General features: G+C 42.6%; 1 protein-coding gene across 2 annotated transcripts in view; it reads left to right on the top strand.

Annotated features, from left to right (window-relative positions):
* Positions 1 to 984: 984 nt before the first annotated feature.
* The window catches only part of LOC118367517 (fucolectin-6-like), a 55,697-nt gene continuing 33,152 nt past the window's right edge, over positions 985 to 23,529 (top strand). The window contains exons 1-6 of one of the 2 annotated variants that reach the window (XM_052494394.1): positions 990 to 1,145; positions 1,712 to 1,788; positions 12,450 to 12,744; positions 13,070 to 13,224; positions 13,412 to 13,694; positions 19,426 to 20,152. In XM_052494394.1, the coding sequence (XP_052350354.1) occupies positions 1,713 to 1,788; positions 12,450 to 12,744; positions 13,070 to 13,224; positions 13,412 to 13,694; positions 19,426 to 19,597 (981 nt within the window). In that variant the 5' untranslated portion in view covers positions 990 to 1,145; position 1,712 and the 3' untranslated portion in view covers positions 19,598 to 20,152. Of the gene's footprint in view, positions 1,146 to 1,711; positions 1,789 to 12,449; positions 12,745 to 13,069; positions 13,225 to 13,411; positions 13,695 to 19,425; positions 20,153 to 23,529 lie in introns of those variants that run through there. The other variant, XM_052494397.1, reaches the window with a different exon arrangement.

Here is a 23,529-nt window from a genome sequence, read left to right on the forward strand (position 1 = left end):
AGCCGGTGTAGCACAACTCGATCTTAGTCCTGTATTGACCCTTTGCCTGTTTGATGATTCGTCGGTGGGCATAGCGGGATTTCTTATAAGCTTCCGGGTTAGAGTCCCGCTCCTTGAAAGCGGCAGCTCTAGCCTTTAGCTCAGTGCGGATGCTGGCTGTAATCCATGGTTTCTGGTTTGGGTATGTACGTACATGTGGGGACGACATCATCATGGATGCACTTATTGATGAAGCCAATGACAGATGCTATTGGAGGAATCCCGGAACATACTCGAGGCTGTGCTTGCAAAACAGTCTTGTAGCTTAGCATCTGCTTCATCTGACCACAGTGCGGCTTGGTTGGGTTGTGTTTCGGAGGACGTATAGCTCTCGACCTTCGTCTCTCCCGAGCCCGTACGGGAGTTGTAGCGATGAGACAAGACAGTTAATTACTGACAATTGGATACTATGAAATTGGGGAGAAAAAGGAAGTAAAAAAAATTTAAAAAATGTAAAAAAAGATTTACGTTTCCCTGCATTAAAGTCCCCGGCGCCGTCTCTGGGTGAACATTTTCTTGTTTGCTTATGGCAGAATACAACTCATTCAATGCTATCTTGGTGCCAGCTTCTGACTGAGGTTGTATGTAAACAGCTACAAAGAATATAGATGAGAAGTCTCTCGGTAGGTAATGTAGTCTGCAGCTTATCATGATAAACCCTACCTCAGGTGATCAAAGGCACAAGACTTCCTTAGATATCATGTACCAGCTGTTATTTACAAAAAATACATAGACCGCCACCCCTTGTCTTACCAGACGACGCTGTTCTTTCCTGCCGGTACATCGCGTAACCAGCCAGCTGTACGTCGGTATTGTAGTCATTCAGCCACGACTCCGTGAAGCATAAGATGTTACAGGTTTTAATGTCCCCGTTGGTAGTTTAATCTTCCCAATAACTCACCCATTTTATTGTCCAAAGATTGCATGTTTGCAAGCAGAATTGAGGGGAGTGGGGGTTTATGCGATCGCCTCCTACTCCTCAGAAGGCAGCCCGCCCTCCGGCCTCTCTTTCTCCGCCTCCTCTTCACGCAGATCACTGGGGTCGGGGCCTGTTCCCGAGGGAGCCGTATATCATGAAAGAAAAAAAAGGATCCTGCTAGTCCGTGGTGAGTAATAGCAGTCCTGATATCTAGAAGTTATTTTCGGTCAAAAGAGAGGGGAGCGGCTACATTATGTACAAAAATAGTAAAACAATAAGTTACAAACAACGCAGATAAACAAACAAAAAACAATCAGTTGGGGGCATGTAAAACATCTGCCTTCTGCTCCGGCGCCATTTCGTTTTAATATGGTGATAACTTTTTTATTAATAAAAACATGGCGGAAAACTGAGAGGGTTGAGCAAAACACATCAGCCCTGTTACACATAGATGACAGGCTAAAAATGTAAAAATATTATATACATTTTGAAGTTAAAATTAGTTTAAAAGAACAGTAAAACATTTTTTAAATGACACTACCCAAAATGTACCCTCTTCGTGTTTATTGTTCTTCTTACAAAGTGAGTAAAACAATATTTGAAATGTTTTTCTTTGTTCATGTGAGCTGAATTGATAAAAAATATAAATTGTGATTGAATTGCAGCCTAACAGATTGTTTCAGTGTTTGTGCCAATGTTTCTGTGGACTGGTTCCTATCAGACCTGTTGACTTGCTCTGGGCTCTTCCTCCAGGATGATGAGATCGACCACGATGTTCCTCTTGTTGACTCTCCTGGGACTGGCATGCTCTATTGGCCCTACAGTCCCAAGTAATCACATTTTTAATTCCCTTTCCTCTTGTTAACTAGATAGATACAGAGCTGGTCTCAGAGCATTTCGTATTATTCTGTACATAAATCTGAGACACTCCATTTAGTATGATATGTTATGTTTGGTATGGTTGCATAAGACACAGTTATGTATCGTAAAAAACGAAAGTAGGGTGGTTGGTTGTGGTGGATGGATGGGTGTATAACATGAACGTCTAACAAGCCAAAGCTTGCGCGTTCAAATCTCTTAATGGACAACTCTAGCATTTTAGCTAATTAGCAACATTTCAACATACTACTTTTTAGCAACATTGCAAATACTTGGCACATTAGCTAACCCTTCTCCAAACCCTAACCTTTTAGCTAAACCATCCCGTAACCCTAACCTTAACCCTTTAACCTAACTCCTAAACTTTACCCTTAACCCTAACCCCTAGTCTAGCTAATGTCAGCGAGCTAGCTAATGTTAGCCACCTAGCTAGAATTTGAAAACGTAATATATGTAACATATCATACATTTTGCAAATCCGTAACATATTACATACATTTATCAAATTTGTAACATATAATACGTTTTGCAAATTTGTAACGTATTGTACGTTTTGCAAATCCGTAACATATAATACGAATTGTAACATATCATATGAAATGGGTGATGGACATCCACGAATTAATACATACCATACGAAACGTAACATATCATACAAAACTAATTGTCACGAATTTACATACAGAATAATACGAAATGCTCTGAGATTATGTTGATATATTATGCCCTTTAGATTAACAGGGCTAGATCTCTTATTATGAAAAGTGAGGCTATATTATATCTCAATGTATTTATGACACCAATAGGCACATTTACAGTGCCTGCGGAAAGTATTCAGACCCCTTGACGTTTTCCACATTTGTTACATTACAGCCTCGTTCTAAAATGGATTCAATTCATCTACACACACTACCCCGTAATGACAAAGCAAAAACAGGGTTTTAGACATTTGTGCAAATGTTTTAAACTTAAGTAACTGAAATATTACAATTACATAAGTATTCAGACCGTTTACTCTGTACTTTGTTGAAGCACATTTGGCACTTGTACAATACAAGTTTGGCACACCTATATTTGGGGAGTTTCTCCCATTCTTCTCTGCAGATCCTCTCAAGCTCTGTCAGGTTGGATGGGGTGCGTCGCTGCACAGCGTCGCTGCACACCGAAGCAACTCCTGTATTGTCTTGGCTGTGTGCTTAGGGCCCTTGTCCTGAAGTGAACCTTCACCCCAGTCTGAGGGCCTGAGCGCTCTGGAGCAGGTTTTCATCAATGATCTCTCTGTACTTCGCTCCGTTCATCTTTTCCTCAATCCTGAGTGGTCTTCCAGTCCCTGCCTCTGAAAAACATCCCCACACTGTCTGTGTGGGTGGACCATTTCAGTTTGTTGTTGATGTATACACTGAGGAACTTAAAACATTCCACTTTCTCCACTGCTGCCCCTTCGATGTGGATAGGGGGGCGCTCCCTCTGCTGTTTCCTGAAGTCCATGATCATCTCCTTTGTTTTGTTGACAATGAGGAAGAGGTTGTTTTCCTGACACCACACTCCGAGTGCCCTCACCTCCTCCCTGTAGGTTGTCTCGTCGTTGTTGGTAATCAAGCCCACTCCTGTTGTGTGATCTGCAAACTTGATGATTGAGTTGGAGGCGTGCATGGCCACGCAGTCGTGGGTGAACAGGGAGTACATGAGGCGGCTGAGCACACACTCTTGTGGGGCTCCAGTGTTGATGGTCAGCGAGGTGGAGATGTTGTTTTCTACCTTCACCACCTAGTGGTGCCCCGTCAGAAAGTCCCGGACCAAATTGCATAGGGCGGGGTTGAGGCCCAGGGCCTTCAGCTTGATGAGGAGCTTGGAGGGTACTATGGTGTTGAATGCTGAGCTGTAGTCAATGAACAGCATTCTTACATAGGTATAACCTCTTGTCCAGATGGGATAGGGCAGTGTGAAGTGTGCTGGCGATTGCATCGTCTGTGGACCTGTTAGGGCGGTATGCAAACTGAATTAGGTCTAGGGTGGCCGCTAAGGTGGAGGTGATATGATCCTTGACTAGTCTTTCAAAGCACTTCATGATGACAGAAGTGAGTGCTACAGGGCGGTAATCATTTTGTTCACTTATCTTTGCCTTCTTTGGTACAGGAACAATGGTAGCAATCTTGAAGCATGTGGGGACAGCAGACTGGGAAAGGGAGCGATTGAATATGTCCGTAAACACACCCTCAGCTGGTCTGCGCATGCTCTGAGGACGCGGCCAGGGATGCCGTCTGGGCCAGCAGCCTTGGAAGAGATGCCCCAGATTGGGCTGCCTTTTGAGAATCCGTAGGCCAGCGAGTGAACTCCCACTGCCATCAATTCTACTTGCTAACATGTAATCATTGGAAAATAAAATTGATGATCTCCGATTACGATTATCCTACCAACGGAACATTAAATCTGTAATATCTTATGTTTCACCGAGTCGTGGCTGAACGACGACACAGATAATATATGTGGCTGTCATTTTCAATATACCGGCAGAACAGAGAAGCTACGTCTGGTAAGACGAGGGGTGGGGGTGTGCGTCATTTTGTCAATAACAGCTGGTGAGTGATGTCTAATATTAAAGAAGTCTTGAGGTATTGCTCGCCTGAGGTAGAGTACCTTATGATAAGCTGTAGACCCCACTATCTACCAAGAGAGTTCTCAACTATGTTTTTCTTATCCGCCTTTTTACCACCACGGACCGATGCTGGCACTAAGACCGTACTCAACCAACTCTATAAGTAAAGAAAATGCTCATCCAGAAGCGGTGCTCTTAGTGGCCGGGGACTTTAATGCAGGCAAACTTAAATCACTTTTACCACATTTTTTTACCAGCATGTCACATGTGCAACCAGAGGGAAAAAAAACTCTAGACCACCTTTACTCCACACTTAGATGCATACAAAGCTCTCCCCCACGCTCCATTTGGCAAATCTGACCATAATTCTATCCTCCTGATTCCTGCTTACAAGCAAAAACTAAAGCAGGAAGCACCATAGACTCGCTCAATACGGAAGTGGTCAGATGACACGAATGCTACACTACAGGACTGTTTTGCTAGCACAGACTGGAATATGTTCCGGGATTCATCCAATGGCATTGAGGAGTATACCACCTCAGTCATCGGCTTCATCAATAAGTGCATCGACGACGTCATCCACACAGTGACCGTGCGTACATATCCCAACCAGAAGCCGTCGATTACATCAACATCCGCATTGGGCAAAAGTCTAGAGCTGCTGCTTTCAAGGAGCGGGACACCTAAATCCCGCTATGGCCTTAGACGAACCATCAAACAAGCAAAGCATCAATACTGGATTAAGATTGAATCCTACTACACCGGCTCTGACACTCGTCGGATGTGAGTGACTACAAAGGGAAACCCAGACGAGAGCTGCCCAGTGATGCGAGCCTACCAGACGAGCGAAATGCCTTTTACGCTCGCTTCGAGGCATGCAACACTGAAGCACCAGCTGTTCTGGATGACTGTGTGATAACGCTCTCGGTAGCCGATGTGAGCAAGACCTTTAAACAGGTCAACATTCACAAAGCCTCGGGGCCAGATGGATTACCAGGACGTGTACTCAAAGCATGCGCGGACCAACTGGCAAGTGTATTCACTGACATTTTCAATCTCTCCCTGACTGAGTCTGTAATACCTACATGTTTCAAGCCGACCACCATAGTCCCTTACCGCCCCGTAGCACTCACGTCGGTAGCCATTAAGTGCTTTGAAAGGCTTGTCATGGCTCACATCTACAGCATCCTCAGATACTCTAGACCCACTCCAATTCGCATACCGCACCAACAGATCCACAGATGATGCAATCTCAATCGCACTCCTCAATGCACTTTCCCACCTGGACAAAAGTAACACCTATGTGAGAATGCTGTTCATTGACTAGAGCTCAGCGTTCAACACCATAGTGCCCACAAAGCTTATCACTAAGCTAAGGACCCTGGGACTAAACACCTCCCTCTGCAACTGGATCCTGGACTCCCTGACAGGCCAACCCCAGGTAGTAAGTGTAGGCAACAACACATCTGCCACACTGATCCTCAACACTGGGGCCCCTCAGGGGTGTGGTCCCATCCTGTAATCTCTGTTCACCCACGACTGCGTGGCCAAAAACAACTCCAACACCATCATTAAGTTTGCTAACAACACAACAGTGGTGGGCCTGACCACCGACAACGATGTGACAGCCTACAGGGAGGAGGTCCGAGAACTGGCTGTGTGGTGCCAGGACAGCAACCTCTCCCTCAATGTGAGCAAGACAAAGGAGCTGATCATGGACTACAGGAAAAGGTGGGCCGAACAGGCCCCCATTATCATTAACGGGGCTGTAGTGAAGCGGGTCGTTAACAGCTTCTACCCTCAAGCCATAAGACTGCTGAACAACTAATTAAATGGCCTACACTGCTGCTACTCACTGTTTATTATCTGTGAACAGTTACTTCACCCCTACTGACATGTTCAAAAGACCTCAATCATGTGACCTCAATGAAATGTATGAAATGTATCATACAGCCCTTTCAAATCAAATCAAATCAAATCAAATTTTATTTGTCACATACACATGGTTAGCAGATGTTAATGCGAGTGTAGCGAAATGCTTGTGCTTCTAGTTCCGACAATGCAGTAATAACCAACAAGTAATCTAGCTAACAATTCCAAAACTACTACCTTATAGACACAAGTGTAAGGGGATAAGAATATGTACATAAAGATATATGAGTGAGTGATGGTACAGAGCGGCATAGGCAAGATACAGTAGATGGTATTGAGTGCAGTATATACATATGAGATGAGTATGTAAACAAAGTGGCATAGTTAAAGTGGCTAGTGATACATGTATTACATAAAGATGCAGTAGATGATATAGAGTACAGTATATACATATACATATGAGATGAATAATGTAGGGTATGTAAACATTATATTAGGTAGCATTGTTTAAAGTGGCTAGTGATATATTTTACATAATTTCCCATCAATTCCCATTATTAAAGTGGCTGGAGTTGAGTCAGTGCGTTGGCAGCAGCCACTCAATGTTAGTGGTGGCTGTTTAACAGTCTGATGGCCTTGAGATAGAAGCTGTTTTTCAGTCTCTCGGTCCCAGCTTTGATGCACCTGTACTGACCTCGCCTTCTGGATGATAGCGGGGTGAACAGGCAGTGGCTCGGGTGGTTGTTGTCCTTGATGATCTTTATGGCCTTCCTGTGACATCGGGTGGTGTAGTTGTCCTGGAGGGCAGGTAGTTTGCCCCCGGTGATGCGTTGTGCAGACCTCCCTACCATCTGGAGAGCCTTATGGTTGTGGGCGGAGCAGTTGCCGTACCAGGCGGTGATACAGCCCGACAGGATGCTCTCGATTGTGCATCTGTAGAAGTTTGTGAGTGCTTTTGGTGACAAGCCGAATTTCTTCAGCCTCCTGAGGTTGAAGAGGCGCTGCTGCGCCTTCTTCACGATGCTGTCTGTGTGGGTGGACCAATTCAGTTTGTCTGTGATGTGTACGCCGAGGAACTTAAAACTTACTACCCTCTCCACTACTGTCCCATCAATGCGGATAGGGGGGTGTTCCCTCTGCTGTTTCCTGAAGTCCACAATCAACTCCTTAGTTTTGTTGACGTTGAGTGTGAGGTTATTTTCCTGACACCACACTCCGAGGGCCCTCACTTCCTCCCAGGAGGCCGTGTCGTCGTTGTTGGTAATCAAGCCTACTGAGTTGGAGGCGTGCGTGGCCACGCAGTCGTGGGTGAACAGGGAGTACAGGAGAGGGCTCAGAACGCACCCTTGTGGGGCCCCAGTGTTGAGGATCAGCGGGGTGGAAATGTTGTTGCCTACCCTCACCACCTGGGGGCAGCCCGTCAGGAAGTCTATTACCCAGTTGCACAGGGCGGGGTCGAGACCCAGGGTCTCGAGCTTGATGACGAGCTTGGAGGGCACTATGGTGTTAAATGTCGAGCTGTAGTCGATGAACAGCATTCTCACATAGGTATTCCTCTTGTCCAGATGGGTTAGGGCAGTGTGCAGTGTGGTTGAAATTGCATCGTCTGTGGACCTATTTGGGCGGTAAGCAAATTGGAGTGGGTCTAGGGTGTCAGGTAGGGTGGAGGTGATATGGTCCTTGACTAGTCTCTCAAAGCACATCATGATAACGGAAGTGAGTGCTACGGGGCGGTAGTCGTTTAGCTCAGTTACCTTAGCTTTCTTGGGAACAGAAACAATGGTGGCCCTCTTGAAGCATGTGGGAACAACAGACTGGGATAGGGATTGATTGAATATGTCCGTAAACACACCCGCCAGCTGGTCTGCGCATGCTCTGAGGGCACGGCTGGGGATGCCATCTGGGCCTGCAGCCTTGCGAGGGTTTACACGTTTAAATGTTTTCCTCACGTCGGCTGCAGTGAAGGAGAGTCCGCATGTTTTAGTTGCGGGCCATGTCAGTGGCACTGTATTGTCCTCAAAACGGGCTAAAAAGTTATTTAGTCTGCCTGGGAGCAAGACATCCTGGTCCGTGACGGTGCTGGTTTTCTTTTTGTAATCCGTGATTGACTGTAGACCCTGCCACATACCTCTTGTGTCTGAGCCGTTGAATTGAGATTCTACTTTGTCTCTATACTGACGCTTAGCTTGTTTGATTGCCTTGCGGAGGGAATAGTTACACTGTTTGTATTCGTTTCCGGTCACCTTGCCCTGATTAAAAGCAGTGGTTCGCGCTTTCAGTTTCACGCGAATGCTGCCATCAATCCACGGTTTCTGGTTTGGGAATGTTTTAATCGTTGCTATGAGAACGACATCTTCAATGCACGTTCTAATGAACTCGCTCACCGAATCAGCGTATTCGTCAATGTTGTTGTCTGACGCAATACGAAACATATCCCAGTCCACGTGATGGAAGCAGTCTTGGAGTGTGGAATCAGATTGGTCGGACCAGCGTTGAACAGACCAGCTTCTTGTTTTAGTTTCTGTCTGTAGGCAGGGATCAACAAAATGGAGTCGTGGTCAGCTTTTCCAAAAGGAGGGCGGGGCAGGGCCTTACATGCGTCAAGGTTTTTCCAGCCCTGGTTGCGCAATCGATATGCTGATAAAATTTAGGGAGTCTTGTTTTCAGATTAGCCTTGTTAAAATCCCCAGCTACAATGAATGCAGCCTCCGGATAAATGGATTCCAGTTTGCAAAGAGTCAAATAAAGTTCGTTCAGAGCCATCGATGTGTCTGCTTGGGGGGGGAATATATACGGCTGTGATTATAATCGAAGAGAATTCCCTTGGTAGATAATGCGGTCGACATTTGATTGTGAGGAATTCTAAATCAGGTGAACAGAAGGACTTGAGTACCTGTATGTTGTTATGATCACACCACGTCACGTTAACCATGAAGCATACGCCCCCGCCCCTCTTCTTACAAGAAAGGTGTTTGTTTCTGTCGTCGCGATGCGTGGAGAAACCAGCTGGCTGCACCGTCTTCGATAGCGTCTCTCCAGTGAGCCATGTTTCCGTGAAGCAAAGAAAGTTACAGTCTCTGAAGTCCCTCTGGAATGCTACCCTTGCTCGGATTTCATCAACCTTGTTGTCAATAGACTGGACATTGGCGAGAAGAATGCTAGGGAGTGGTGCACAATGTGCCCGTCTCCGGAGTCTGACCAGAAGACCGCTCCATTTCCCCCTTTTACGAAGTCGTTTTTTGGGTCGCCGGCTGGGATCCATTCCGTTGTCCTGGGTGAAAGGCAGTACACAGGATCCGCTTCTCGAAAGTCATATTCTTGGTCGTACTGATGGTGAGTTGACGCTGCTCTTATGTTCAGTAGTTCTTCTCGACTGTATGTAATGAAACCTAAGATGACCTGAGGTACTAATGTAAGAAATAACACGTAAAAAAAAAAAAAAACTGCATAGTTTCCTAGGAACGCGAAGCGAGGCGGCCATCTCTGTCGGCGCCGGAAGTTTTTACATCAGCCAATGTCACAAAGTGCTATACAGAAACCCAGCCTTAATACCACAAACAGCAAGCAATGCAGATGTAGAAGACCTCTAACCTGTACTCCTGCACACTGACTCGGTAGCGGTACCACCTGCATAAAGCCTTGTTATTGTTATATTATTGTGTTACTTTTATTATTTTTAACTTTAGTTTATTTGGTAAATTTTTCTTAACTCTTCTTGAACTGCACTGTTTGTTAAGGGGTTGTAAGTAAGAATTTCATGATAAGGTCTACACTTGTATAACAAATAAAGTTTGATTTGATTTTCTGGGCGCTGGGGTCTTGCTGTATCCTGGGGGAACAAAACTGAGCTCCCTCCATTACCTCTAGTACTGCTCACGACTATACGGGAGTAACCTCTCTTCCCCAGTCCCCTTCCCTATGTGCTTCTCTTCTGGCAACTTTATGGGACTCGTCCAGCTGGTGAGCAATCAGCCCCTTGATTACTCACAAAGCACAATCAGCACCAATTTGTCCTGGCTGGTGAGCCCGTCGAGACCTGGCACGTCCAGCAGAGGGAGTTGTCACCAGTTCTCGACAATTCTCCCCTTTGTGGCTGACCTGTTTGTACGCCACAACAAACAACATTTCCTAAATACAGGACGGCGGCCTTTTTTTGGTACAGGCCAGCATTGATTTCAACGTCCATGGACATAGATTTTTGGTCTGGTCCGGACTAAATCTAAACCAATCATAGATTACTGTTTGGTTCAGATTTTGTCCAGTCTGGACCAGCCTTGACTTGGTCCAAACATAGTCTATAAACTACATATTTTCGACATTCATTTAGAACTAAAAATGAACCTGATTTCATTGTCCGGAAAATACATATTTCCACCTTTCATTCAAAACCTAAATTGAACCTAACAATGTCTGGAAAATATGTATTTTATGTTATTTTGATTACTGGGACAATTTTAGTTTTGTGTTGCTGCAATATTGAATTCAAGAGTTGTAAAGGCCCAGTGCACTACTTTGTGAAAAAAATACATCTTTATATATTTTTTATTCAGATGTTTTAGGGGCTGCTGAAGCACCCTCAGGACCCCTACTTCCCGTGGCTTTGTACAACAGCCTACATTCAATATTAATTATATCTAGTTATTCAGATAAAAAAAAGATGTCCTGGGGGAAAATGGTAAGGGACCAACAGGGACCAACAGGGTGCTGGGTACAGTGGGTACAGTATGCTCATGCTGCCCATGCTGGGGTTGCCAACTTCAGAAACAGCAGACTCATTCTTGAAGGCAGCACGCTTGACCAAAACCTGGCACAGTCATCAAGTTACTCTGCTTTCAATGTCAAAACTCCTGAAAGATGCTTGGTTGTTCTAGTCCACATGCTCTTCTTTTAATACGCAGAAGGTAGGTATCCAACCTTCCAGTTCTGGAACATTGTTATTGAATTTGAAAGACTGTGCACACAGAACTAGACTTTTTGGTCTTTATGTTGAAACATAAGATGCCTTGGCACCCTGGTTCTTTGCACTGGACAGAATAAACTACGCTAGGTGGATTCCTATTCACATCTGAGACATTAAAGCTACCAGCTAACATCAGAAAAAAATTCTCTGACTTCTGGGTCCTGCCAAAAACACCATAAAAAGATCTAATGCATGCCAGTTGACCAAGCCCATGAACAGAACAATTAGCTGGTAAAAAAGGAACAGGGCAGGACCTGTTCAAAAAATCTTCAACACAAGCAAAGTTCATCACCTCAGCAAACATTCAAAAAACAAGTAACCAGCTGTGCAACACAAGCATGGGGATTCAATTCCTAGATACATGTCCAGACCTTCTGGTTTTGGATAAGCACAAATTATATCATTTTATACTACTACAATTGCTCAGAGAAAAAATTATGTTTTTTTCTTTCAAAAGTAGGGGTCAAAATTATTGACAACCGTAAAGATTCTTAGAAATAAAGTTTAGAATTTGGCCCTACATTCCCGAGCACACAATGACTACATTGTGTAACAATGCAAACTTGTTGGATGCATTTGCAGTTTGTTTTGGTTGTGTTTCAGATTATTTTGTGGCCAATAAAAATTAATTGGTAAATCCATTGTGTCATTTTGGAGTCTCTTTTAATGCAAATAAGAATAGAATACATTTCTAAACACTTCTACATTCATGTGGATGCTGCCATTTTGGTCACATATGCTCCTAAATATTTTGCTTTGTGACCTGCCATTTTATTTTGCATTCTGCTCATAGGAAAATAATCACCCAGAAAAAAACTGTAATTACTAGGCTTCAATGTTCCGATGTTTTCAAGTGACCTGAGAAATAAGTGAGCACAAATTCATTACTGTCATGGTTGAACCATTTCTACAGTGAAAACGGATTGTTTCTAGCACAAACAGATAAAAAAATATATGACTCATATTACCGAGCATACTGTCGGGCATTTGTTTACACCTTGTTCAGTCATGTAACCTCATTAGCTAGTTAGCTAACAATATGGTTACTAAATTAACAGTATATACAAACATTTGTTTTTTTTGCTAAAGAGGACTATCAGCAGATTAGAACACAAGTTTATTCTGTTTTGACAGCATCTTTAAATTGTTCCTCTATACTCACTCAATGATGTGTTCACCTGCAGGAAATCTTGCCTTGCGTGGAAAAGCTACACAGTCAGACCTCATCGAGAACCCATGGCACGGTTACAGTCATGCCTCCAATGCCATTGATGGGAACCGCGATTCACATTTCCATCATGGGTCCTGCACTGCCACTGACGAATCCACTAACCCCTGGTGGAGAGTGGACCTGCTTGATACCTACATAGTCACCTCCATCACCGTCACCAACAGAGGGGATGCTGTTCCTGAGAGGCTTAACGGGGCTGAGATACGAATAGGAAATTCTTTAGTGGACAATGGCATTCATAACCCTCTGTGAGTCAAGATACTGTGGTTTTTGAAATTGTATTTACAATGTGTTGTTACTGTTTATGTCCATGAAGAACTCAATTAGAGTGACCAGAATATACATAGTGGACATACTGTACATAAAAACCCATGCAGGCAGGACAGATAGAAACAAGCAATGCTGGTGAAAAGTTTCAACCCTACTCACAGGTTACCACCAGACCACAGGCACAGTTATAGATATCAGCATATCATCTCCTGTGCCTTGTTAATTTAGTTTAAATCAAGTTATATAGTTCATGAGGCAGTATTTTCCAGTAACGAGGTCAGTAAAACCCATTTCTCTCTCCAGGGTTAAAACAATTCCCTCCGTTCCAGTCAGCAGTTCTCTCACCCTTGCCTTTGACCCAGGCTTCAAAGGACGCTATGTGACTGTGGTTCTACCAGGGCAGAAAAGACTTCTGACACTCTGTGAAGTGGAGGTTTATGGCTACCTTGCCCCAACTGGTCAGAACTTATATTCATATATATATATAATGAACAGTGTGTTATAAGTACAACTTTTGTTATATTCTCTGTAATGGTAGTCTCAACATTAATATCTACGATTACAGTGCATGAATATGCTTACACAAGTTCCAACAATTGTTTGATAAGATGATAGTTATTGTGCGTTATGCTCTATTTTGTCCAGGAGAGAATGTGGCTCTATATGGAAAGGCCACCCAGTCGTCTTTGTATGAGTTTGGCATTCCAGGCAATGCTATTGACGGGAATCGCAACGCAATTTGGATAGGAGGGTCCTGCACCCACACTCTACAGGACATCAACGCCTGGTGGAGGGTGGACCTTCTGAAGACCTACAAAGTGTTCTCCATCATCATCACCAACACAGTCGACAGTGTTCCCAGCAGACTCAATGGAGCTGAGATACGCATTGGAGACTCCCTGGAAAACAACGGCATCGACAATCCTAGGTGAATTACTGTAGGAGAGTTGAGGTCCATTTAACTTTAAGTTTTAAAGATTAATGTCAAAAGTCTTGACGCACCTACTCATTCAAGGGTATTTGTATGAACATAACAAGATTCAACAACTGAGACATAAACTGAACAAGTTCCACAGACGTGACAAACAGAAATGGAATAATGTGTCCCTGAACAAAGGGGGGAGGGGGTCAAAATCAAAAGTAACATTCAGTATCTGGTGTGGCCACCAACTGCATTAAGTACTGCACTGCATCTCCTCCTCATGGACTGCATCAGATTTGCCAGTTCTTGCTGTGAGATGCTACCCCACTCTTCCACCAAGGCATCTGCAAGTTCTCGGACATTTCTGGGGAGAATGGCCCTAGCCCTCACCCTCTGTGCTCAATGAGATTGAGATCCGGTCTCTTCGCTGGCCATGGCAGAACACTGACATTCTTGTCTGCAAGGAAATCACACACAGAATGAGCAGTTTGACTGGTGGCATTGTCATGCTGGAGGGTCATGTCAGGATGAACCTGCAGGAAGGGTACCACATGAGGGAGGAGGATGTCTTCCCTGTAACGCACAGCATGGAGATGGCCTGCAATAACAACAAGCTCAGTCCGATGATGCTGTGACACACCGCCCCAGACCATGACGGACCCTCCACCTCCAAATCGATCCCGCTCCAGAGTACAGGCCTCGGTGTAATGCTCATTCCTTCAACGATAAACGCGAATCTGACCATCACCGCTGGTGAAACAAAACCGTGACTTGTCAGAGCACTTTTTGCCAGTCCTGTCTGGTCCAGCGATGGTGGGTTTGGGACAAAAGGCGATGTTGTTGCCGGTGATGTCTGGTGAGGACCTGCTTTACAACAGGCCTACAAGCCCCCAGTCCAGTCTTTCTCAGCCTTTTGCGGACAGTCTGAGCACTGATGGAAGGATTGTGTGTTCCTGGTGTAACTCGGGCATTTGTTGTTGCCCTCCTGTTCCTGTCACGCAGGTGTGATGTTCGGATGTACCAATCCTGTGCAGGTGTCGTTACACGTAGTCTGCCACTGCGAGGACGATCAGCTGTCCATCCTGTGTCCCTGTAGCGCTGTCTTAGGCATCTCACAGTATGGACATTGCAATTTATTGCCCTGGCCACATCTGCAGTCCTCATGCCTCCTTGCAACATGTCTAAGGCACGTTCACGCAGATGAGCAGGAACCCTGGGCATCTTTCTTTTGATGTTTTTCAGAGTCAGTAGAAAGGCCTCTTTAGTGTCCTAAGTTTTCATAACTGTGACCTTAATTGCCTACCGTCTGTAAGCTGTTAGTGTCTTAACGACCGTTCCACAGGTGCATGTTCATTAATTGTTTATGGATCTATGAACAATCATGGGAAACAGTGTTTAAAGCTTTACAATGAAGATCTGTGAACTTATTTGGATTTTTATGAATTATCTTTGAAAGACAGGGTCCTGAAAACGGAACGTTTCTTATTTTGCTGAGTTCATATATATATATATATATATATATATATATATATATATATATATATATATATATATATATATATATATACAGTGCCAAAGGTTTTTATATTATTGATCGATTGACTATGACTTTTCAAATCACCCTGTAGTGCTATCTGCAGAGTTAGTTCCAGGTAAATGTAGCAATTCTTCAGCCATTTCTAGACCTGCTACCAAAAAAAAGCTAAAAAAAAAGCTGTCTTTTTAAAATTGTAATTTCACCTTTATTTAACCAGGTAGACCAGTTGAGAACATGTTCTCATTTTCAATTGCAACCTGGTCAAGATAAAGTAAAGCAGTGTGACAAAAACAACACAGAGTTACACACAAACAAACGTACAGTCAATAACACAATAGAAAAATCTATGTACAGTGTGCGCAAAAGTAGATGAGTACAGAGGTAAGGCAATAAATAGGCCATTGAGGCAAAATAATTACAATTTAGCATTAACACTGGAGTTATAGATGTGTAGATGATGATGTGCAAGTAGAGATACTGGGGTAGGGTTGCTGAGCTGTTGGTCGGGGTGCTGAGCTGTTGGCCGGTGTAGGGCTAGCCAGATGGAAAGCATGGCCAGCCGTAGCAAAATGTTTATTGAAATGATTGATTATCGTAGGGCTGCTGGGAGGAGGTGCTCTTATTCTCCATGGACTTTACAGTGTCCCAAAACTCTAACGATTCTGTCTCTTCGCAGCAAAATATGCATTGCTGCTATGGTTGTGTCGTGTCTTTGGCATCATTAAAGTGAAGACTGTTATTTTATCAAATCAATTCTCTGTAATTATTATTACGTGGTTAAACTAATCATGTAAATGTAAATAACTAGGAAGTCGGGGCACCAAGGAAAATCTTCAGATTACAAAGTTATACTTTTCGTAATATAACTCCAGATATTTTAATATCTCATCAATTAGTCTTCTAATTAATTAATTATTCTTTACCTCACGTTAGTCTTATTCAAAACGTCGTAAATTGTTGGTTATCTGCACGAACCCAGCCTTTACTATGAATCTTCCATACATCAATTGTGTTATTCATTTATTTACTAACTTTCTAAATAATCACAGAAATGTATAAACAAACAGCAGTTATGGTTACAAGGAAATAAGGGAGGTTCCCTAGTGAGCTACGCCGATATGACGGCTTGGTGGACAAAGGGAAGTGGGTGTGGACTGAGAAGGGCGGGAAAATCGAAAAGGCTGTCGCAACAAAGTTGATAATTATATTAATTGAAATTCTAATCCTTTTCTCACTCAGTCGGGAATAATTGTAATCAATATATATTTACGCTCAGTGTGTCGTTGTGATCTCTGTTGGAATCGTCTGTCTTTCTGTTGGAAAGTTCATCCGAGCGTCTCTCTCTCTGCTTCCCTGAAGTCTTTCGTGGTTAGAATGGATACTTCAGAGTACCAATCAGAAATGTTCTTATAGAATAGATGTTTTGGCGGTTGTCGGTCTTCGCATGTCAGGTTGACATAATTTCAAGCTACAGACTAGTAATTAGTATCGAAGAGTTGCTCTTATTCTTTCGGGATCGATCGTTTCAGAGTTTAACCATTTCCACCCTTGTAGCCAATGCTCCACGTGGTATGGTTAGGAATTCAACAACCATTACAACCTTAGCTTATACTGAGGTTTTTGTGGTCTCTACTTAACCTTCGCTCCCTCAGCTGACCGAGGTACGCGTGGTCTGAAGAGGATTTCTTCAGGTGGGGTTTTTATTCATAACAGTAGAAAAGGGCTGTCCCATGAGCCAGATCATGTCTGTGCTCGTGGGGGCAGGCCAATGACTTAGTTCAACTTTAAAGGGAATACAATTCTCTCACATCAACGGTTCAACAATACCTTACATCATTTCACAAATAGTTTCATCTTTACTCATTAATTTTATACAATAATTAGACGCACACCTCATAACGAAGGCACCTGTATAAATATAGTTGTGGTAATGAGGTCACAAACATGAAACAAAACGGACCGGGTCGTAGCTGGCTTCTCCACTGACCGTTTACACATTCTCCAAAACATGGATATTGTTCAGTTCTCAAATTCTGTGATGTAGAAGAAGTTACTTTGTTCTCGTTATGTGTCTCTTTCTGCATGGCCAGGAGGAGAGAGTCTCGTCCAGGAATTTATGACCTGAGATAACAGAACCTGGGTGTAGGAGAGGAGAGAGGGGAAGGCACTCACTATACCCAAAGAGGGCCATGTCATGACAGTTGTATCCCCCATATACTGTATATAACATTATTTTGGTTGCAATAACTTGTATAATAATTTTAATAGAAAAATTATACGTTTTGAATCTGGCGTCATATACGTTTTAAAGATTAGTTGAAGCAATGAGGCTTGGAAAACCAACCAAGCCTATCAGCAAGCAAGGTGGAGCTATAACCATATAAATAAATACAGTGCCATCGGAATGTATTCAGACACCTTGACTTTTTCCACATTTTTCCCCGCCTTATTCTAAAATGTATTAAATAAAAAAACATCCTCAAAAACTGTTTTTTAGAAATGTTTGCTAATTTAATACAAATAAAAACAGAAATACCTTATTTACATGAAGTCGAAAGAGTTGTCTGTAGAGCTCCGAGACAGGATTTTACGAGGCACAGATCTGGGGTAGGGTACCAAAAAATGGCCTCCATCATTCTTAAATGGAAGAAGTTTGGAACCACCAAGACTCTTCCTAGAGCTGGCCACCTGGCCAAACCTGGCAATCAGGGGAGAAGGGCATTGGTCAGGGAGGTGACCAAGAACCTGATGGTCACTCTAACAGAGTGGAGATATGAGAACCTTCCAGAAGGACAACCATCTCTGCAGCACTCCACCAATCAGGCATTTATGGTAGAGTGGCTAGACGGAAGCCACTCCTCAGTAAAAGGCACATGACAGCCCACTTGGAGCTTGCCAAAAGGCAACTAAAGACTCTCAGACCATGGGAAACAAGACTCTCTGGTCTCTCTTTGGCCTGAATGTCAAGCATCACTTCTGGAGGAAACCTGGCACCGTCTCTAGGGTGGAGCATGGTGGTGGCAGCAGCTGTGCTGTGGGGATGTTTTTCAGTGGAAGGAACTGGAAGAGTAGTCAGGATCGAGGTAAAGATGAACGGAGCAAAGTACAGAGATCCTTGATTAAAACCTGCTCCAGAGTGCTCGGGGCCTCAGACTGGGGTGAATGTTCACCTTCCAACAGGACAACAACCCTAAACACACAACCAAGACAAAACAGGAGTGCCTTCGGGACAAGTCTCTGAATGTCCTTGTGTGGCCCAGCCAGAGCCCGGACGTGAAGCCGACCGAACATCTCTGGAGAGACCTGAAAATAGCTGTGCAGCAACACTGCTCATCCAACCTGATTGAGAGGATCTGCAGAGAGTTGTGGGAGAAAATCACAAAATACAAGTGTGCCAAGCTTGTAGCATCATACCCAAGAAGATTCAAGGCTGTAATCATTGCCAAAGGTGCTTCAACAAAGTAAAGGGTTGGAATACTTATGTAAATGTGATATTTCAGTTTAATTTGTATACATTGCTTTGTCATTATGGGGTATTGAGTGTGTAGATTGATGAGGAAAAAACTATTGAATCCATTTTAAAATAAGGCTGTAACCTACCAACATATGGAAAAGTCAAGGGGTCTGAATACTTTCCAAAGGCACTATATCCTGCCTAATTTACTTCAAATCAAATTTATTTATATAGCCCTTCGTACATCAGCTGATATCTCAAAGTGCTGTACAGAAACCCAGCCTAAAACCCCAAACAGCAAGCAATGCAGGTGTAGAATGGTTATGTTAAAGGGGCAATCTGTGATTGGGACATACATTTTTATACTTTTAAATTAACGATTCATACCCAAAGTAATGCTGATTTTTTAAAGTATATAACTCATAAATACCTCTTAAGCTTAGTTCAACTGTCATACCCCATAAGATCCCAAAATATAAAATTGTTTTTCTCCAATATTTGTAAACAATTTAGATTTAAACAAACACTTTATAGCCTCAAAACATTGTTAAAACTCTAATTTTGATATTATGAATGGTCAGTCCTTGCATCCTCAGTTTTTGACCAAAACGATTGTTTAACCTTATTTAACCTCTATTTAACTACTTTAAGTACCGTGAGATAGGGGCTTAATATCCATTTGGAATTGAACAGAAGTGGCTATCAGTAGGTACTATCAGTAGGTCTGTTTCTGTTTTATCCTGCAGGTGTGCTGTGATCTCCTCTATCCCAGCTGGCACTTCTAGCACCTTCCAGTGTCCAGGCATGGAGGGTCGATATGTCATCGTGGTCATTCCAGGGAGGAAGGAGTACCTGACCTTGTGTGAGGTGGAGGTGTACGGATCACCCCTGGATGGGACTGGGCCTACATGTAACTAAATCAGATCGTTAACTCTTAACAGCACCCTGCAATGTTTGGGGAATGTATTGTCTTACGAAAAACAATGAATGTTTTTACTATATTTCCAGGGGTGGCAGGGTATCCTAGTGGTTAGAGCTGTTGGACTAGTAACTGAAAGGTTGCAAGTTCAAATCTCTGAGCTGACAAGGTACAAATCTGTCGTTCTGCCTCTGAACAGGCAGTTAACCCACTGTTCTTAGGCCGTCATTGAAAATAAGAATTTGTTCTTAACTGACTTACCTAGTTAAATAAAGGTAAAATAAAAAATATGTTAATTATCAAAAATGTATATTTAATTTCAGTAAACAAAAACAAATTTGGTCCCCTGTTCTGGAAGTTCTTCTTGCACACAGTTTTTGGAAGTTTAGGTATAAATTAGCCAACATTTTGTGTAACACAAAAATATTCATAAATTTTTTTGTTGCCTAATTATTGGTTAGATGGTTCTCATTCATACTTAGAAATACATATAATGATGTAATACTATTGCTATTATGCTAAAATGAATTAAAGGTGAAATCTTGGATCTGGAATGTTTCCATTATGTATTTGGTTGTTTGTGCTTGTAGTCTGTAAATAGGTCCATTTTGGCCTCTGTACAATAATCCACTCTTTGCCATTCCCTCTAAAGTTGTATCCCTATCTTCTACTCTAAATGATTAAATTGTGGTCGGAATTACTGCAGATTAGTTTATTGCTTGCTGCCCTCATATCATAAGACACGGTGAACAAAGTTTGAAGGACCATAAACATAAGCAAATATTTACCAGCTGCATTAATATACGGCTGAATGCTACTCGGATGACCAGACGAGGACCAGACCAAATCAAGCATACATCAACATACGTTTAAACTCCACTGGACATTAGGTTAGAGAATATGACACAATCCACCACTAGTCCATTGAATGCCTTTGACCTTATTTGGACATAATACTAGTCATGCTAATTTGTTTACGTAATGGTAATTTTAATTGTACTTAATAAAACAAGATGTCAAAGATGAAAAATCAGCACTTGAAAGTAGGCTTGAAGTGAATACTACCAAACTACCTTGAAAGTAATACTACCATAGGCAACACCATGGGGTTATTAACAGTGGCCATGAGAAGGAATACAGCGCCTTTGAAAGTACGTTTTCCACATTTTGTTGTGTTACAGCCTGAATTGAAAATGTATAGAAATGTATATGTTTTTGTCACTGGCTTGTATAAACCCCAAAATGTCAGTGGCTTGAGTCAATAATGTGTTATTAATTGGGAGTCCCATAGGGCGGCGCACAATTTGCCCAGCGTCGTCAGGTTTAGGGTTTGGCCGGGGTAGGACATCATTGTAAATAATAATTTGTTCTTAACTGACTTGCCTAGTTTAATAAAGGATAAGTAAAATAAATACAAAATTAAGCTTGGCAAGCCCAAATAAGTCCAGTAGTAAAAATGTCACATAAGTTGCATGGACTCACTGTGTACAATAATAGTGTTTAACAAAACAATTTAATGGCTACCTCAGCTCTGTACATCACTCATACAACTATCTGTAAGGTCCCCCAGTCGAGCAGTGAATTTCAAACAGAGATTCAACTGCAAAGACCAGGGAGTTTTTCCATTGCCTTACAAAGAAAGGCACTTATTGGTAGATGGGTAAAAAATAAAAAAGCATGCATTGAATATCCCTTCAAGCATGGTGAAGTTATTAATTACACTTTGGATGGTGTATCAATACACCCACTCTTTACAATGATTACAGGCCTCCAATTACAGAGTTTAATGGCTGTGACAGGAGAAAACTGAGGATGGATCAACAACATTGTAATTACGCCACAATAGTAACCTAATTGACAGAGTGAAAATAATGAAGCCTGTACAGAATAAAACGAGTTCAAAACATGCATGCAGTTAGCCACAAGGTGCTAAAGTAAAGTAAACTGTTTGTCCTGAATACAAAGTGTTATGTTTAGGGCAAATCCAATACAACACATCACTGAGAACCACTCTCCATATTTTCAAACACTGTGGTTGCTGCATAATGTTATGGGTATTCGTGTAATTGTTAAGGTCTGGGGAGGTTTTCAGGATAAATAGGAAACGGAAGGCAGCTAAGCACAGGCAAAATCCTAGAGGAAAACCTGATTCAGTCTGTTTTCCACCAGATACTATGAGATTAATTCACCTTTCATCAGGAGAATAGCGTAAAACATAAGGCAAAATCTACACTGGAGTTGTTTACCAAGAAGACAGTGAATGTTCCTGAGTGTCCGAGTTACAGTTTTGCATTAAACCTACTTAAAAATCAAAGGCAATACCTGGTTGTCTAGTAATGATCAACAACCAAGTTGACAGACCTTGAACAACATTGAAAAGAATAATGGGCAAATGTTGCTCAATCCAGGTGTGGAAAGCTCTTAGAGATTTACCCAGAAAGACTGTAATCGCTGCAAAAGGTGCTTCTACGAAGTATTGACTCAGGGATGTGAATACTTATGTAAATTCGATATTTATGTATTTAATTTTCAATACATTTGCAAATATTTCTAAAAATGTGTTTTCACTTCGTCATATGATCTCTCACTCTGAGGAAGTTATGTGACTGTGGTCCTTCCAGGTCAGAACAGTCTTCTTCACAGTTCTGTGAGGTGGAGGTTTATGGGTACCTCTCCCCAACTGGTAAGGATAAGCCCCATCACATTTAATTCCATGTGAATATTATTGAAGTGGCGGCAGGGTAGCCTAGTGGTTAGAGCGGTGGACTAGTAACCAGAAGGTTGCAAGTTCAAACACCCGAGCTGACAGGTACATATCTGTCATTCTGCCCCTGAACAGGCAGTTAACCCACTGTTCCTAGGCTGTCATTGAAAATAAGAATTTGTTCTTAACCGACTTGCCTAGTAAAAAAAAGTGAAGTAAGTAACTCAGAGCAATCATGTCTTCTACTGACTCATTTTATGCAGACAAATATTCAAGTGATGTCTTGGATATACATACTGTATGATACGATACATTATAAACCATGTATCGTTGCCTCAACAGTAGTTACACATTGGTTTAAAGCCGGCTGCCGAATCCGTAAAATGTGAAGCTGTAGATAGCCTCCAATACTCTACTCAGCAAATTGGATGCAGTCTATCACAGTGCTATCCATTTTGTCACCAAAGCCCCATATATTACCCACCACCCTAACCTGTATGCTCTCATTGGCTGGTCCTCGCTTCAAATTCGTTGCCAAACAAAGTCTTTGCTAGGTAAAGCCCCACCTTATCTCAGCTCACTGGTCACCATAGCAGCACCTACCCAGAGGCTAGTTTTTACTCAAAAGAACAAGCCAGGGCCCAAGTCCACCATTGTTCCTCTTCCATCAACATACCATGAAAATAATATGCTTTGACAACTATTCATGTTTTTTTTACCAGTTAATGGCATAATGACTAGCTTTTTTCTGCTCCAGCATGTATATTTCACTGGTCATCCCCGAAAGCCAATTCCTCCTTTGGCCGCCTTTCCTTCCAGTTCTCTGCTGCCAATGACTGGAACGAATTGCAAAAATCACTGAAGCTGGCGACTCATGTCTCCCTCACTAACTTTAAGCATCAGCTGTCAGAGCAGCTTACATATCATTGCACCTGTACATACCCCATCTGTAAATAGCCCCTATAACTACCTCATCCCCATACTGTTATTTTTTGTTTTGCTCCTTCCCAGTATCTCTACTTGCACATTCATCTTCTGCACATCTATCACTCCAGTGTTTAATTGCTAAATTGTAATTAGTTCGCCACTACGGCCTATTTATTGCCTTACCTCCCTAATCTTACCTCATTTGCACACACTGTATATAGACTTTTCTATTGTGTTAGTGACTGTACGTTTGTTTATGTGTAACTCTGTGTTGTTGTTTGTGTCGCACTGCTTGCTTTA

Source organism: Oncorhynchus keta, chromosome 34 (genome assembly GCF_023373465.1).
Source record: "Oncorhynchus keta strain PuntledgeMale-10-30-2019 chromosome 34, Oket_V2, whole genome shotgun sequence".
Lineage (NCBI taxonomy): Eukaryota > Metazoa > Chordata > Actinopteri > Salmoniformes > Salmonidae > Oncorhynchus > Oncorhynchus keta.